This window comes from Pogona vitticeps, chromosome 3 (assembly GCF_051106095.1).
Source record: "Pogona vitticeps strain Pit_001003342236 chromosome 3, PviZW2.1, whole genome shotgun sequence".
NCBI lineage: Eukaryota > Metazoa > Chordata > Lepidosauria > Squamata > Agamidae > Pogona > Pogona vitticeps.
Genome location: NC_135785.1, coordinates 205,180,422 through 205,198,617, shown reverse-complemented (window position 1 = coordinate 205,198,617; position 18,196 = coordinate 205,180,422). Strand labels below are relative to the sequence as shown.

At 39.6% G+C, this 18,196-nt stretch overlaps 1 protein-coding gene across 4 annotated transcripts in view; it reads right to left on the bottom strand.

Moving 5' to 3' along the window:
• TIAM1 (TIAM Rac1 associated GEF 1) overlaps positions 1–18,196 on the bottom strand; it is a 261,371-nt gene that overhangs the window by 153,904 nt on the left and 89,271 nt on the right. The window contains exon 1 of one of the 4 annotated variants that reach the window (XM_072994077.2): positions 4,191–4,393. The exons of 2 other annotated variants lie outside the window; for them this stretch is intronic. Coding sequence is in view for 1 of the 2 variants with exons in the window: in XM_072994075.2 (XP_072850176.2) it covers positions 4,191–4,284 (94 nt within the window). In the remaining variant the exon portion in view is untranslated. Of the gene's footprint in view, positions 1–4,190; positions 4,394–18,196 lie in introns of those variants that run through there. One more of the 4 variants, XM_072994075.2, reaches the window with a different exon arrangement.

Genomic DNA, 18,196 nt, shown 5'->3' with positions numbered 1-18,196 from the left:
ACGAGCCGACCTGGGCCGCATGCAGCCCGTGGGCCGCGGGTTGGACAAGCCTGCTGTAGCACCTTCTAGAACTTGATAAGTATCAGGTGCTCTAGACCAGTTGTTCACAACCTTGGGCAACCCTGCAACTCTTAGAAACCCCAGACAGCACAACTAGTGGTAAAGGATTCTGGGAACTCCAGTCCAAGAGCACCTGGTTTACCCAAAAGTGGGAACCACTGCTATAGAGTACTGTAGATTGCTCTGAAAGGTAACAGTGTATTAAGTGGAGTTTCTCAAAGAAGGGTACATGTTTAAGAAGAATATCAGGGGAAAGTAATCCGCAAGTTTACAACTCACAGCAAGAAGAGGTGGGAGGTTGTTCTTCAGCTTACTGCCATGCTTAGACTAACAAGCAAAAACTAACGCTTTATTTCTTTTAGGTCCATAATTGGATGTGAACACCCTAAGACAGACTGCAAGGGAGTCTTCATCTTCTCAGTAGAAGATTGTCACTGAAATAGCCACTGTGGGATAACAACCTCTAAGTCTTATGTGTCTGAACAGCCAACGTAAGACCTGGCTCTTCAGACAGGCCTTCCTTCCTGTCGATACCTAACTTATTTTGCCAAATTCTAGTGTATTAATATTGTTGTTTTTTATTTAAATGTTGTTAGCCGCTCAGAGTACTTTGGTCTAAATGAGCAGGATATAAATTAAATTAATAAATAAATTAACAAAGAGACGAGAGTTGATTTTGTTCCTGTTGACTAATTAATTGTGTTTGCTTGTATGTTCAATCACTGAATTCAAACATGAAACATAAACTGAGTCCTAGTTTAGTTGTTAACCAAGTCTGAGAATAAACTATGGTCAGAGGTGGAAAATGTTACTTTTTTAGACTACAGTTCCCTCACTGGTAGGGGGATTCAGGCAGCTATGGTCCAAAAAGAGTAATATTGACAAACACTATGTATTTCTTCGCAGGTTTCTGTCTTGGCTCCCTTTCTAGCCACTCTACCATCCCTTTCTCCACTTATCTACAAAAGATAGGGTCCACAGTGGCTCGGAGATTCTGGGAGTTGAAGTTCAAAAATGGTAATGTCCCAAAGTCTGTTTCCAAGGTTTGGCTATGGTTTCCAAACTTTGGCTTGGACCGGAAACATCTTCTCTCCTTTATTCATGAAGAAGTAAGGAAGGGAGAATGAGCCTGAAGACCATTATCTCCTCATATTCAGAATGATAAATATAGTTTCTCATACCCAAATTGGGCCAGTTACTAATATTTAATTTTACCAATAGTTATTATTATGTGCCCTCAAATTAGTTCTGACCTAAGGCAACTGACCTAAGGTTTTCGATGTATATACTACTCAGAAGTGCTCTCTTAGTCCCTTATTTTGGTTGTTCTCTATGACCATGCATCTTGTTCAAGGCCATACAAACAGCAGTGGTTGCAACTCAATCAGCCACACATTTTCTAGATAATCTCAACTGGCCCAATCCCAATGGAGATTCCAGAGTGGCACTGGGAAAAACTATTCTTTAAATATCTTATATATCTTGAAAAAACAGTTATGGACACCATATATTGGAAGCAAAACACACACTAAAACAGTTGTTAATATTCTGATATTTTAAAAATACAGGAATAAAATAAGACTTCATGTTAGATCAGTGGTCCATCTAGTTTAAGTGACAGAGCTGCAACTGGGGCCGGTTGACTCAGAATCTGATCCAGGGCACCAAAATATAGAGACCACAAAAATGTGCTGCATGAATCTGCCCACTGGAATCTGCTACTGGAAAAGTGTGAACCCATTAACACAGAACTTGTTAAGTGCACTGCCTCCTGCTGCTCCTCCCTGGGCAGAAGGAAACAGGCTCACCATAGAATCAATATGATCCTCATGCATCCAGACCCCGACATTCCTTCTTATTCCTCCACCCTCTTCTTGCATATACCAGTCTTACATTATACCAGCTTAACCAATGGAGCAGCAAAGCCCCAAAAACTGTTAGTTACAACTTTCTTGACGAGCCACATCTTTCCAAAAATGTCAGGCAGGATTCTTTCCTAACATTACCTGGAGATCCCCAATATTCCTTGGTAGTTTAGTAGTACTAACCAGGGCTGGTCTTTCTTGGCTTTCAGTATTAGATGATGCAGGCGTGGTATTTGTCGTTGTTGTTGTTGTTTAGTCATGTCCCACTCTTCATGGTATAGGGGTCAGGATATTGGGGGTGGGATGGGGGAAGAGCAATCAGCTTTACTGAAGCTGTTAACGATACTACACAGCATCAAGGGAGTTTTGTCACTGAACACCTCCTGCTCAGACCTTTCCTTAGAAAGAAAAATCTGTGAACTAGTCCCAAACACATAAAAGGGAACAAGATATGAAAACTATCAACAGGCTAGAACACCTCCTGCCCATTTTGAAAAGAATGAGAGCTGTTCTTGCAGAAAATCTGCAGTGACCTTTTGGGGGAACAGCTAGGGCCTAGACAAAGAAGAGAATGTGGATTGCAAAGAATGCACTTTTTAACAGCTACTATACCCAAGCACATAATTACCATTGCAAATTTTGGGACTTTTCAGCATGAAATGATGGTTGCCTTTAAGCTCAAGATGGAATGGCACTTTCGTATAAGCATCTCCCAGAGATTTTTTTTAATTGTTAATGTCACACGATCATTTAGATCAGCCACTGAACACAATATTTCTAAAATGAGTAACTATCTTGACAGTTGGGCTTTCTGATAATCTAATGAAATGGCATAAGGAAATCTGAAGCACCCACAGCAGCAGCATGGCTTAATTAAGCTATAAAAATACATTTTGTCTGCCATTGAAATTATTCAGGTTGACAAAGTGCCATGTCTGCAGATACAATTCAGAATCTTCTTAATTTGTAGTGATAATATCAGATAATCTGTTTTCCCAATACTGGCTGACAAGCAGAGGTAACAGTTCAAAACATCTTTGATTGAACTGTGGATGAGGTTCTTCACTGGCTCAATTGCACTGAATTCTAATGTCAGATTCTATGGCCACCATGACTGTACAGTTGGGGTAAGCAACTGTTGCTGTCCAGATGTGTTAACCATATCTCCCATAATCCCTCACTAGTGGAGTTGCAGAAAAGAACATCTGGACAATTGCTCTCAACTGCTGCAGCACCAACCAAGGAGGTTCTCTCACCAAAGTTATTGTTTCATTACCTACCTAGCCGCCTAGAGTGGTCCTCACCAACCAGATAGGCGGGGTATAAATTAAATAATAATAATAATAATAATAATAATAATAATAATAATAATAATAATAATAATCATCATCATCATCATCATCATCATCATCATCATCATCATCATCATCATCATCATCATCATCATCATCATACAATGCTAAGGGTTGCTATCTATAGTCTAATATCACCAAAACAAAAGGAAAGACGTTTGAAAAGAAATACTTGGAAATCGGAAGAAGAAGCAGGTGTTCTAAGATTGCTCAGAGTAGCCCAGCAGAGTACTCTGTCTGGAGCATTCAGAAATACCCTGGAAGCCCAATTACAGCAGATCAGTCTTTTCTTGAACGTATAAACCAAGCTATCTACAATCTAACAGTCTTTAGATTGAAACTGGGAACTTTCACAAGATTTGCTTTATGAATGTTTACAGAGATGGTAACCTATAATTATGGAGTCAGCTTGTGGAAGGTGTGTATTTTTACAAAGTAAAATGAAACTTTTCCTCTCTCTCTCTCTCTCTCTCTCTCTCTCTCTCTCTCTCTCTCTCCTTCACCCCTACATCTCCTTGGAAATACAGGGATCACGTCTTTCATTCTTGTTAAATCAAACTTTTTAAAACAAGACATTCAAAAAACATGTGCTCTTTCTGCTATTGCTTAGCAAAGCTGCATAAACACTGAAAAAGTACCTTTCTTCAAGCTACATTTTGTTAGAAAAATAGGGAGAAAATGACGTATTCTCTGTCCCCAACTGTGTTTCCTCTCCAGCAGAAAGAGCCATGCAGGTTATAATTCAAATGGCACGCTGCCAATACCACAACACAAGTATCTTCGCTCGTGTGCACACATACACACACATACACATAGATGCGTACACAGTGCCCTGTTTGCAAACAGAGCTACATAAACTATATTCAACCAGAGATTTATCAAAGATCTTTAAAAAATCAAAGTAGCTGCTTACCATTCAACTGTAGCACAGACATATTCTCTGGTCTCACTTCACAGAGCACTCCGATCCAGCGACAAAAATGAGGAAGCATGAGTGAGCCTTTCATTCCGCTTCTGGCTCAGAATGTGGGTGTAACTTGTTCAGTTTCATGCTAAGTGGAGATGGGTCATTTGGGTGTGTTTGTCAGATTCTCTCTTTTCCCCCTCCTCCTCCTCCTCCCTCCTCCTCTACTCTAAAGCTCATTTTTGCTTTTCCCCTGCCCCCCTCAAGAAGCAGGCTTCCTGAAGTCTCAAATGCCTAGAACACCAGCTCAGCAGGGGCTTTTTCAATTACCCAACCTGAAACAACAGCAGGTTTGACCAGTCACTGAAAAATACAGCAGCCCAAGAGAAAAGCTAAAGATTTGAAATCGCCCTTCAGCCACTTTAGCACATGTGCTCCAGAAGCAACAGGCTGAAGCCGAATACTGTAATCACCAGGAAAAGTCAAAGAAAAAAGGAAATGGATTGTGCCGGCCTGAAGAAAGCTTGACTTGAGGTTGGGAGCTCCCTGCCAAGTCACTGTAAAATAAACGATGCTCTTTCCTCCCAGGTTCGACCCAGAATCCTTTCTTTGGCTTCTGAGGGACCATGAGGACAGATATACTAAGATAAGCTTGAATTTGTGCAGAGACTAATGAGAAAGATGCAAGGCTCAAAACTGAGACTGTTTCCCCTGCTATCTGTAAAATACATTATATGTATATAAAAAAATAAGCTCTTATGCTTTAAGTCAGCTGCACTCCTTCCCACATACCATTCTTGTTCTCCAGCACATAGTAGAGTGAACCAGAGCCATCACTTCATCCCTTTACACCTAGCCTTACAAACATCCTAAACAATAAAGAGGAAAATGGATCTCCATGAAAGTCTGCCCAACACTGATATGCTTCTCTCTACCGAGAGTGAGGGGGAAGAAAAGTGATTCCATTTTTTTAACATCCAAAGAGACATAGATAAGAAACATAAGTCACTTGGGCTTCCTGTGCCTACTCTTACTCTTCCCACATCTTGCATAACATTCTGTCTTGGGCAATGTACTTCTTCCCCATTACATCTATAAATATTAAAAATCTCTGGTCTAAATCATCCTTCCTCACCCTGATGCCCTCCAGTTATGTTGGATAACAAATGCCAAAAATTCTCAGCCACCATAGCTCGAGAAAGGCTGTTTTAGCTTGACCTAGACATTTATTTCTGCCAGCTGTGGCTCAAAGAATATTTACAATGCATAAAAATTACACTGGTGCACAAGCATGTTTTCAGCACTCCCGAACGAAAGATCCTACAAAGGCCATTCCTGCCCAGAATATAGCATTTTGTGTTGTGTTTTCTCAGCCATGCAGAAAATAACTCCACACAGCTTTAGAAGCAAGTCCAGTGTTACAGACGTGAGACTGACTGGACCAACTTCATGTCTCCCAGAGAAAAACTAGAGGAACTTTACAACTAATTAATGATACCCTTAATGAATACAGAGAAACAAACCTATGCAGACAAAACTCAGGAGTTGAAACCAGGGGTCTTCCATCTAACAACCCAAACTCGCAAAGTAAACATTCTTGGGCTTTCCACTGTTTGGAGATATTAACCAGATATCTCTATTTTGCTAAAAGTAACAAATATAACATTGATGCCAGATGACCTAATAATTTATGTAGGGTGCAGAGAGAAAAAACAGCTGGCAGGGGAATTCCCCCATCTAATAATACTCTTGATGATCTGTAGTTGATCTTTGCATTTCTGGTATTATAAAGGTTTGTCCTCATCCACAATTATTTGATTTTCAAGTCCATGGCATTGCCATGTACAGCCACAAGGCAGCATGGTATACCAACATATTAAAGGCTGACTTAGGACAATACTTCCTGAGACCCTACAGTCCCCAAAGGAATCTACTTCTCTACAAGACACATCAATGCCTATTTTACAAGCTGTTTTCACAAGATGGAAATCTTTAAGAAGTTCTATTGGAATTTCAACAACTCTCACACCAGAATCAAACTAAGCCTGGAGTAGTATGTGCTACAGATTGATTTCTTAGAACTCTGCAATGAATGTATAATTGTCATTGTGCTGCATCATCATCATCATCATCATCATCATCATCATCATCATCATCATCATCATCATCATCATCATCATCATCATCATCATATTGGGAACAATATCAATAAATTTCGCACAGTAATATGAGCAGTGGCAGATCTCATAAATCGTACTATTGGAGCTACAAAAATGGTAATAATAGGACTAGCACACATACTGTGCCGATATTCAATAGATACTTAGGTTTTTGGTTAAAACTTATATCTGTTATATAATACCAATTTATGTTCTTTTATAATTTTGATTGCACCTGGTGTTTTTGAATAATAATAATACTTATTAGCCTCATTGTCCCCCATGCAGAGATACTCTAGCTACCATCCAAAACATATCACACAATTCAACAATCTAGAATCTGCAATCAGTCAAGGCCACGCCACAGTAAAATGTATTGCAGAGGCAAGGAAAAAAGAGAAACATAAAAATTGGCAATACCAATCACTTTGACTAGCTGATTGGTTGGTTCCATACAATGTATGAAGTCTGTGGTTACATAGGGGTTTGAATCTACAGTAGGTTTCATGTGTGGTATGAAGACAACATGCACATGCGTGTAATATGTACGCAACCATATTGCATTTATACAGATTTATAATGAAAAGGTGGTGCTGTCTGACCAACAACTCCTGTTGTAACCAAAAGCAACATAAACTATAAATGTACTACATGTGGTTAGGCTGTTGTGACTTCTGAACATGGCACTCCATGTTGTTTTTTTACAACAAGATAGAGAAATAAAACATAACAATGAATAATCTCTCTGGCTTGCTGGGGGAGAAACAAGACAGAGTGTCAGGTTCAGGGTGCCATGATATGCAAAACACAGAAACAAATGTCAGTGATTTATTTAAATGCTTCCACTTTTAGCCTGCCACTTGAAACTGTGTTTGAAACTGTGATGGCTCCTCTGTATGGAAACCTGCTGTCTGTACTAGCCCATCTTCTAGCTCTTCATACACGGAGAGGTTTATTCCCATACCATTATCAAATAATTGTGACAGAAACTACAACAACACTTTGAGAAAAGCCAGTCACACCTACAGATAATGGGCTGATTCAACTTTTTAAGCTCACTTAATCACACATACAATGATGCGTTCAAAATAAACTACACAAAATCTTGGTATTCAAACTTCAGAAGGAGAATTATATTGTAAATATCACTCAGATTTCATTATTCAATAAAGATCTTACAGCTGTCTTGGCTTCTTAAAAATCCCTCTGCCTGCTCTGAGAAAAGTTTGAAGCTGAAACACAGAATGGTATCCTAAATGTGTCATTCCAACGTTAGTGTTCTTTTTACTCATGTGAGACCTGAACACCAAACAATCACAATTAAATCTATGCCCATGACTTACTCATTCAACATAAGAAATCTCAGGAGAAAGACAGCAAAGTGAACAAAACTAAATGTGAAGTATTAGTAATTAAGACATCACATTATTATCCCATTTCTGAAGCAACAATCTGAAATTACTGTATTGATATTTTCCTTGGGCTGAATTGGTTGTAGGCTTCCACACAGGTAGCTATGTCATTCTACTATATTAAAAGTAATAGTCAGGCTTTTGAAGATGAGATTATCTACAATTATTAGCTTGTGAGTTCTTCATCTTTCACTGTTGGAAGCAGATGCAAAAAATTTCATAAGATCACAGTGAGGCATAAAATGTATTTTATGAGCTGTACGAAAGCAAGGAGCTTTCCACTTCTGAACTTCACCCAGGAAAGCACACCATGGCACTCCCCTTTACAAGTGACTTGCCTCCGCTGACTTTGACTAAACCTCTCCTCCTTCTGATGTCAGGAACTTATCTCTAACCCCATAACTGCCTTCTCCTCTCTCTTTTATATACTCACTAGCTGAGGGCAACCCCAGCAAAGAGAACCCCCACCCCCAGAAAGTCAGCCGTGCTGCCATTTAGGTACATGGAAGAGTAGTTATAATGGCAAAGAATGAAGCAAAACCCTAAGCAAAACCATCACAGGGTACTTGCAACTTCCAGCCTCTTGAGGGTTCAATCAAAGGACCATTTTATTTATTTAAAACTAATAGCCACTTTAACCCAAAGGCTTGGAGACTAAAACCATAAACATTTCTACTTAAGAAACTGATATGTTAAATACCCACTCTAAACCCCATTATAACATCTAATACATTATACTACCCAACATGTGTAACCCTGGTTCCCAGAAGCCAAACATAATACAAATGCTTTACAAAGACAATTAAGGGAAGGTAATTTATTGGTACTAGTCATACTATAAAGTGCCAATGGTTAAAAGCATACTCCTGAGTTCTTAGCCATTGGGGCACTTTGAATGTTTACAGGCTCACAAGCACTGTGGACACTGCAGTTGCATATTAAAGTCATACCTGTTCAAAATCAGAAGCTAACATCCAGTAGCTAATGGTAGATGGAAACATACATATAAGTAATTATGTATTTAGCCCTAAAGGAGAAATACTCCCACCAACTGAAACCAGCTATAAACAAATGACCTCAATATTAAATGTCTGTCAGATTTTAAAGATAAGAACGGAGAGGCACCTTTTTCTGTCAGCTGTCTCTCCATTTGCATTCTTTCACAACAATTTGCAACACAGCATTCAACTTGCTTCCATTTCATAACAGTTATTGGAATCACGCATAACAAAGGGAGTCAGATCACCTTAGCCTTTGGCTCACTTTTTAATTAGCAGAGAATGAAAACATGGCGAATTTAACCTTTCTGCTTCGAAGAGTGAGAAGTGCACCAGAAATGGAGTGGGAGGATGGGCAATCAACAGATGTATGGAAAGTCATAGCAAAGCTACCAACCCATAATACATCCAGGATGCATTTTGTGCTGATTCAGAGCTTGCCTGGCCTTGGTTATTAAGTGCAAGAGTCCATTTTTCTGATGGGAACGTATGGCTTCTTTTTTTTTTTAGCCTTACACAGCTGCAGTACAGTATATGGAGATAACCACCCTCTCTGGTGAGAATCAGCTGCAAGTCAAGCTGAGATGCCTATAGTTCACTCTAACAAAAGGAGGTGATTCAGAGATGACATGTTACGGTCTCAGCTTGTTTCCAAATCAGGAATGACACATACCAGTTGGGGAAGATTCACAGAGTTTGACTGACAACACCCTTGCCAATAGCGCTTGAAGGCAAAACAATGGCTTGTCAGTTCATGCCCGCTGCATTTGGAGAACAGGCCTTTCCAGACTATGGAACATCCCATTAAAACACCCAGTTAAGCTGAACAGTCTGAAAGAAGTCTTCACATATATTTTATAATTAGGAACAAAAACATTTTTGTGTAATTGTGTTACGAATGCAGCATTTTACATTCTCAGCTGTACAATGTTCCACAGAACCTGCATTTTCCCCCATGAAAGTGCTCAAATGGCACTCCATCAGCCCATGTGCAAGCAAGGGCCAGGATCCAGATTTTATCTTGTTTAAAAGCCATCTAAGAGTTCAGAGATTATTTCAGGGTTTTTTTTCTGGAATCTACTTCCAGAATGCCCCAGTCAGGACAGCCAGAGAGTATGCTGGCTAAGGCAAGTTAGTTCAAAAAAGTAATTAGTAATTTGTTCAAGCTCAAAAAATACTTTTAATCTAAAGCAGGTGATAGGCAATAACATCCAATTGCCCCATGAGTTTTACTTTTGGTGAAATCCTATTCATACAGTATTTCCAACCATAGTTATTTCCCCCGCTTCCCCAAACTGCCTGGAGCAATGGATGTAGGGGAGAAAAGAGAGCACACACCTTTCACCTTGCCTCCAGGAGTTTAAAGAGCAAGGCTATGGACTTACAAATTGAAGAGAGACACAATTAGACAGAGGGACAAAACAACATGGGTGATGAAGTTGATGACACAATTAGCAGGCCAAATTTGCTCAGGAGGCTGCTAGGTGCAAATATACATTATGCTCACCTTCTTCAATCCTCTGGCCATTCTTCTCACCCTTGAAATATGCATCATGCTCCTCCTTCTTCCTTTCTCTATTCAGCTCAGGCAAACCACTCTTTGCTATTCCCTTTGTTTGATGCTAACTCTCACATTTTCAAAGATTTTAGTCCCTCAGTCACATTTTATCATGGCATCCACACAGAACTAGACCTACAATGTAAGCATTCTACAAGAGTGTCATTTAAAACAGTTGCAAACAGTGTCCCTGTTTTTTCAGCCATTTACCACACAAAGACAAAACATGATGCTGAGAAACAGATATGAAACACTTCAGTTCAGTCATCATTTGGTTGGCCACATTTAGGGAGACACCTGAACTCTGGCATCCAGAAACATAATTCTCAATACATTTGAATTCTATTGGGGTCAAAAATTCCCCGACTCCTCATTAAACAAACACAAACACAAACACAAACACACACACAAACACACACACACACACACACAGATTCCATGGCCATGCAGGGATTTTAACCCAGGTCTCTTGAATACTTGTCTATCACTTTATCCACTACACCATACTGGGTACCACACCCAGTAGTCTTCAGAAAAATAATTATCAGCCACTGCATATTCCAGAGGAACATTCTGTGGCACCAGGGATGCATGCTATAGCTTTTACTGGATGCCTCCTGCACAAGACAAAACATTACAGACCTCCTGAAAAGCCCCTCACAATTGATAGAAATGAAGTGCTTCTGTTTGAGAAGATCACACAAATAGCACCTTTGGCAGAGTTCCTTACCTCAGTTATGTCATAAGTCTAGATTGAAGATGATCCTTTTGACTTCTCAAGGTGGAAACAATTTATTCCCCAAAATGCAATTAACTACCCAAGACTTTAGAGCACCTTCTGTGAAACAGGAACACTTTTCAATGTTGTCTTATTCATACCATACTGAAGCAGTCACTCTCTACTATACTTGATATACGGGACGGGACGGAAAAAGAAAGAGGCTTAGGCAGTCTCCTCAATGTAGAAAAGGTGCATGTTTAAACAGAGCACTGGGAACCTACACTACTGAATGTCAACAGTCTGTCACACCCTGAAGCACCTGCTAATTAACATCTGCATCACAAGTTGACTCATTCTTTAAATCTTATCAGTTCCAGCAAAAATAAGACTCAGAGTAACTTACAGTGCATTTGAAATGCATATTATCCTTTCATGGCTAGCAATGAAAAGGAAATTTTTCCCCTAAAAAGCAGGTAAACTGTAGAACAAGGGTGGACAACATGGAACCCTGATGTTGTCAGTTAACACCTCTGTAGCCAGGATGGCTACTAGCAAGGGATAATGGGTACTGCAGAGCAACAATATTGGGAGAGTCATGGATTCCCTTCCCTCATGTACCCAGGGTTTCTAGATCTGAAACATCCCATTCTCTGAGGTTTCAGTACCAACACCAGAGGTCAGGAGGTGGATCCCTGTGATGTTGTAGAAGTGAAACAGGGCAGGAATTTGACGGAAAACAAGAATTGCTTCTGGGCCAGCTGACTGTAGAAATGGGTGTGATAGGGATCTGGTTAACTAGCCCCAGGATCTGGGTATACTGTTGCTGATCATGTAAGATGGTAACCCAGAGCAGGGATGAAGGGGAAATTTCCTTAGCAGTTAGGCAGCAAAATCCACCCAGCAGTCTTAGCAACTGCTGCCATTCCAGCTATGACACACATATTGCATGCCCTTACTTACAGAACACAACACATAGTGTTCTTCCAAGCACTACACTACTTATGGAGTTTGTGGAAAGCATTCCCCAGTTCACATGCCACTATAATGCGAGGGTTTGTTCAAAAAGAAGGCTCAAAAGTCAAGATGCAGGCGCACCATACCAGTCTAGCTTCAAACTGGCACAATTTGCTCAAGAGCTTGCATGGACCCTCCTCTCAGTCCTTTCCTCTTCTTGTCATTTTTAGGCTAAGCCACTAAGCCCTGGTGCGATTTGGGAATAACTGCCTAGGTTTTAAAGGAACCTCATCCACAAATCAAACCTCCTCTTCCAGGAACCAATACAAAGCTGCTTGCCCTGAAGTTAGTCTCCCACCCAGAGACCTGGAGAAATTCCAGCAATTCTCTAAGACTTCAGGAAGTTCCTGGAGACCTGGAAACCTGACCTTCAGAATATAACACAAACAAAGAGAGAGAAAGGATTAAGATTGTCTATGACACTTGCTGCTTGGTAACCATCCTCTAAAGTGTTTCTGCCCCTTAGGTGAGCTTCACGGTTTAACGATCACTAGAGTCTTAAATCTGCAACACAGCCAAGGATGTTGGGGAGTAAGAAAGGGACACAGCGTCCTGTGTTTGAGTATGAGAACTTGCCAGCAAGGTCATGGCCCTATTATCAGTGCAATCTTTCAGCAGCCAAGACTATATCCCAAGTATTTCTTTCTCTTCTTCCTCATAGATGTCAAAGGTCAGCAGGGCAAACAGCATGGCCCATTCAACTTAGTACAGTACACCTCCCTTGCTGTTACAGCATAAGCCTCTGCACCATCATCTAATATTTACAAAGCACTTTGCTAGCAATATGCCAGCAGCACAACATTCTCTCTGTAGAAGCATTTTGGATGAGAATCGGCTGTACAGAAATTAAGCTCCAGAGTTACATTTTTGATGCAAATTTCTGAAATAATACATAATATAATTCATAATAACTTTAGGGTCTATAATGAAACAGTGTTATATAAGGCCAGCTCTTCCCCTAATTTTTTCCTGTTAGGACTCCAGCAACTCCGGAACTGGCGCCTAACACCACAATCTTGTGCATGCCTACTCAGATGTAAGTCTTACTGAATTCAGTGGGTTAACTCCCACGCAAGTGGCAATGTGATTTTGACCCTGTATTTGGGTATGAAATAGACTGCAACAAGGAATCCTTAGGAAGGTTCTTTTCTCCTTCTCAGCTTCCTAGAACTTTCTCCTCCTATGCTATACAGGTTTTTACTTTCTAAAACACCAAGGTGAGAAAGTTTCTGAAGAAAACAGAAAAAGCTGCGTTTTAATCTTTCTCTCTCCTGACACTTCTCCATACAGTGAACTAAAAGAAGTCTTTTAGCACATATTCCTCCGCACACTCTATTCACCACTCAAGGATATTTAAAGAATTAGGAACTACACAATTCCTTCCCTTAACCCCCATCTCTTATTTCCCTTTTTATCTTTGGATAAAGGAGCCTTGTGGCACAGTAGCTAAACTGCAGCACTGCAGTCAAAATTCTGCTCACAACCTGAGTTCGATCTCGATGGGTTCAGGTAGTCGGCCTAAGGCTGACTCAACCTTCCATCCTCCTGAGGTTGGTAAATTGACTCCCCAGCCTGCTGGGTCGATGTGCGGCAATGTGTAGCCTGAATAATTATGTAGTCTACTGCCCAGAGAGTGCTTTAAGCACTATGAGGCAGTATATAAGCAGGAAGACTTTGCTTGGTTTTTTGCTTTGCTTTTTTTCCAGCAGGAGGATGGGCTTACAAGTGACACATACAGTACATATTGCTAACTGGAGGGAAGACCCAAAAGAAAGTGTGTTCCTCACTGGCTTATAACTAAAGGGAATGAGGATGAGGAAACTTTCTCTCCCTCGGGCAGATAAGATAAATCAGCATACCTTATTATTTTATTTTATTTATTCTATTTATACCCCGCCTATCTGGTCAAACGACCACTCTAGGCGGCTAGAAGTTATTATGAAGTTTCAGGGGACAGAATCAACTATGAAGTAATCTTTTCTGTATTCTGTGCATCTTTTAAAGCAGCTATTCTCAATGACGTATTTGAAGGGGGCCACAACTGGAAACAGTTCTTCACACACCACCTTATAATGTCTGTTATATAACTTACACAAGCCTGAATCAGCCTATATTTCTTTCATATTTAGATTTGGATGTGGCCAAAAAAATGTTGAGAACGGTTGCTTTAAAGTAGCCTCCCCTAAGCTCTTACCCGATGATTTAGACTCCCACAATCTTTCACAGCTGGCCATGTCAACTGGGGTTGATGAGAGTTGTAGTCTAAGATACCAGTTAGGGAAAAGTTGATAGTGGTTTTCTACTACAGTGGTTTCAAACCTATTTATTATTTATTTATTTATTGAATTTGTAGCCCGCCCATTTAGTCAACTGACTACTCTGGGCGGCTAACAACATATAAAGTAAACAATTTAAAATATAGGAAACCTATGAGTATGACTCTAAATAAAAAGATAAGCTGTTTACTTCAACAGTTATTGTACTGATGCTACACCAGTAGCAGAACAAAATGAGTAGCTAGTGCAGTTTTGGATTAGCTGTGCACAAATCTGCACTTGCAGGATTTCTCATTAAATCTGTTCATATATCCAAAAATGTACTGTATTTTACTCTAGCTGCTAGTTAGAATCTAAAATCAATCTAGGAACTGTTTGATTAGACTAGGGTGATTCCTAGAAAAAGTTGGTGAGATTGCAAAGTCAATAAGGAGGGGATGAGCCCACTGCAAAGAGGTACATTTGACAGAATAAAGCTCACTTTTCAATACCAAATGGTTACTGCAACTCCTAAAGGAAAAGAAAATGTACGGTCAACTCCTTATCCACATTTTGGCCACATTTCACAAGGATTATCTGCTGCCTTCCAGTTTTCAGTAGAACTGTTCAAACCCAGGCTTACAAACCGTTTTGAGAACAGCACATCTGTGGCTTTAAAGAAAGAACTTCCCAAATTTAAAAAGAACCCTGCTGTGTGCATTCAGTTCCTTGGCAACATGTAAATAGGCTCTCTGGATGATGACAAACACCACAGCAGAGCCACATCTGCCTTTGGCTTTTAATTATCATAATGAACACAACTGGTTACATATTAGCAGTGCCATGAAAGGTGTTTTCTCTTTCTTTTACTAATGAAAATCAAAATTGCTTCACAAAGCTTTCCTGCCTTCAGACCTCTGTAACATCTCAGAAGCCATTTTGTTTATATTTTGCAGAGGTATAAACATTAACATATGAATTCCAAAATTTCCCTAGCAAATCAGTGCTAAAAAAGTATAGACTTGCAAAAAGATGGAGTTCATGCTCTGTCTCAGACAGGCAAGTCGGTGCTAATGCTTAAGTATGGCATATGAGCACCTTGTGCAAGATCAGAAAATCACTATCAACCTTTCCGCCAAACCATCAAGCTCTGGCTTATAGCTGCCTTGTAAAGTAGGGTCCACAGCTCTAATTTACAATCCTAGGTCTGCAAGTACAAAAATATTTTACCAATCTGAATGAAACATCAAACTATGGCTTGTCTCAAAACAAGGTGGGGAGGGATCACAACACAAAGCATATGGAAATATAGCACATAACCTTGAAGCTCAGGCATGTTTTTCTGTATTAAGGGAAGGATGATGAATCTTTGGTCCTCTAGATTTTTCATTCATTAATTCATTAATTCATTTATTTTTGGCTACAAGATTCCATCAACTCCATCCAGCACAGTCCATAGTAAGGACGTATGGGAGCTCCAGGCCAGAACATCGGCAGGAACAAATTTTGCCAAATCTGTATTAAGATCCTACTTTATTTCAACATTTATTATCTTTCTATAGTTTGGAAGATGAAAAAAGGAAGATTAATCATATGAGGCCATGTTCTATGAAAAGACTGTTGCGCTTATAACTTTCCCAGCCATATACACCATGCCAGTCATGTGGGGAATCTCTATAACAGTACTAATTGCCAGCAAAACTAAATAATGTTCCCATAGAGGTTCCCAGATCAGTGAATATAGGACCTTTCCATAAAGACCAGAACCTGGTAACACTGAATGTGTGGACTACAATTCTCAAAATTCTCCCAACCACTACTAATGCTGGTGAGGTGGATTTAAACCATGGTTTAAGTTTTAAAAATCTTTTTTTAAAATTTTAATTGTTGTTTAAATCAAATTTATTTTTTAAAAATCATTTATTTTTATTCACCCTGCATGCTGGTACTGTACTCCAGTCATTTTTCCAAGCTCTGATAAGGATTACCATTACCATTCCTTATTTAGCCCTGGAAGATGGAGCACTCACTATCTATCACCACCAAAGCATTTGACTAGAACTATTTCCATTTTAGTCTTCATAATTATATGGAAGATATTTAGAACCTAGAAACAGCAAACAGAGCAATTGAGGAATGACTATTTATTAAGACTGTCCAACAGGCATCCTGACATGAAAATTAATTATTGGGTTAGGCATGCTTCACCATTCTGAAAACAACATATGAAAGAAGAAAACATGTCAAGTAATATGCCAGCTCTTGCTAGATTTTCATTACTAAACAAGAGCGTTGAGTTCAGAACAAAGTGTTATCTTCCATGTGGGTTTACAGTTGGATCTATTCAACACTTTCCTTCTGTCAGACTCTTCTGGTAACCCAGCCATCCGCCGGAAAGCTATGACTTGATTTGGTTGCATTTTGTAGTCAGCTGTGCCTCTTTGACATAGAAGAATGACGGGGTGGGTGTGTCAAACCACACAGACCATATAATTTTGTTTTCTTTCATTGGGGGCGCCCCTAAATTTACACTCATGCACAGAAGATACTATTTATAAGCACTTACAGATTGCAACATTTATAGTGTTGCACTGATGCAACAAGAAGTTGGATCTGTACATTACTAAAATATCTTATCTTGCAAAATCATTGAAATGTGCGATAATTCAGATCTCAGTAGGCAATAACAGTAGTTTATTATAATTTTTTAAGCATCACAAACTCTTTTTTAAAAGTATTCACAAAAGGGAGCCATACCCAAATAAACAAATTTTATTTCAAAGGAACACAAGCTCTACTGGGTCAGACCAAAGTAATATCTAATCCAGCATTCAATTAATAAAGTGGCCATCCCATGATCATTCGTACATTTCTACCAGTTTCTTCCCTGAAGCTTAATATATTTGTCCAGTGCAGGATACAGTTAATTCTTTATGTCAAAAATGAATCTGAATACAATTTCTGGCCAATAATTCCTTATTTTACTAGAAGAGCAGAAAGTGTCCTTCGTCATTGGTATCAGTGGGTAACATTTCAGTGTTCACAAGGAAGAATAGCTGCAGCCTAAGCTTTGCTAAGATTCCATATACAACTGCTATCCTCTTCTACTTTTTGTTTTCCTTACCATTTGTTTCTCTTTGGGAATAGGAGTTTGTGGACTTAATATCTGGAATTTCCCAGGAGACCGCAAACAGACAGAGAAGCGACTGCCATCGGAGCCCAATGAATCTTATGCAGGGCTGCTCCACAACAATGAAAAGAGTGTGAACATATATCAGCTTCATTACTTCCACTGGGAGAGATAAATTAACCAAAAGCGATGCTTTTAAGCATGCAAAGAATGTTGCCCTTGGTGACCTAACAAATTGTTTCTAGGGAGTGAGCCAGTATCTTCTAGGATCTACTTCTTCTAGTATCCTCACAGTACTGTACACAGATGGGGATGTGATTATTGACTCAAGTAGGGAGGTTCTTAACTTGTCTACATCAAGTTTCATAGCAGTCCAAGATTCAAAAACAAGACCAGCCTGGAAAGTTTGCATCCAGAAGTAATTGACTGTGCAAAAGGGAGCTGGTGCACAGAACATGACAAAATTCCTAAACTGCATCTACACAGATGATTGCTGTAGATTGACTGTGTGAAAATTGTCCCATGAGCACAGCATTCAAACAACTGTTGTGGAGGGAATAACAGAAGTTTAGAAAAACCTTGGGCACCTATTATGAAGTTTCACAAGTGGCATCAACACAGGGCTTTCTTCTTTAGTTGACTTCTCACTTTTTGAGGTATTCATATTCAAATTTGCCTTCATCTCCTACACGTCTCCTTAGTTCTTTAATGCTGCCATTTCATTTTCCATCCAGTATGGGTATACTGTATTTCTTCACCCTAACAGCG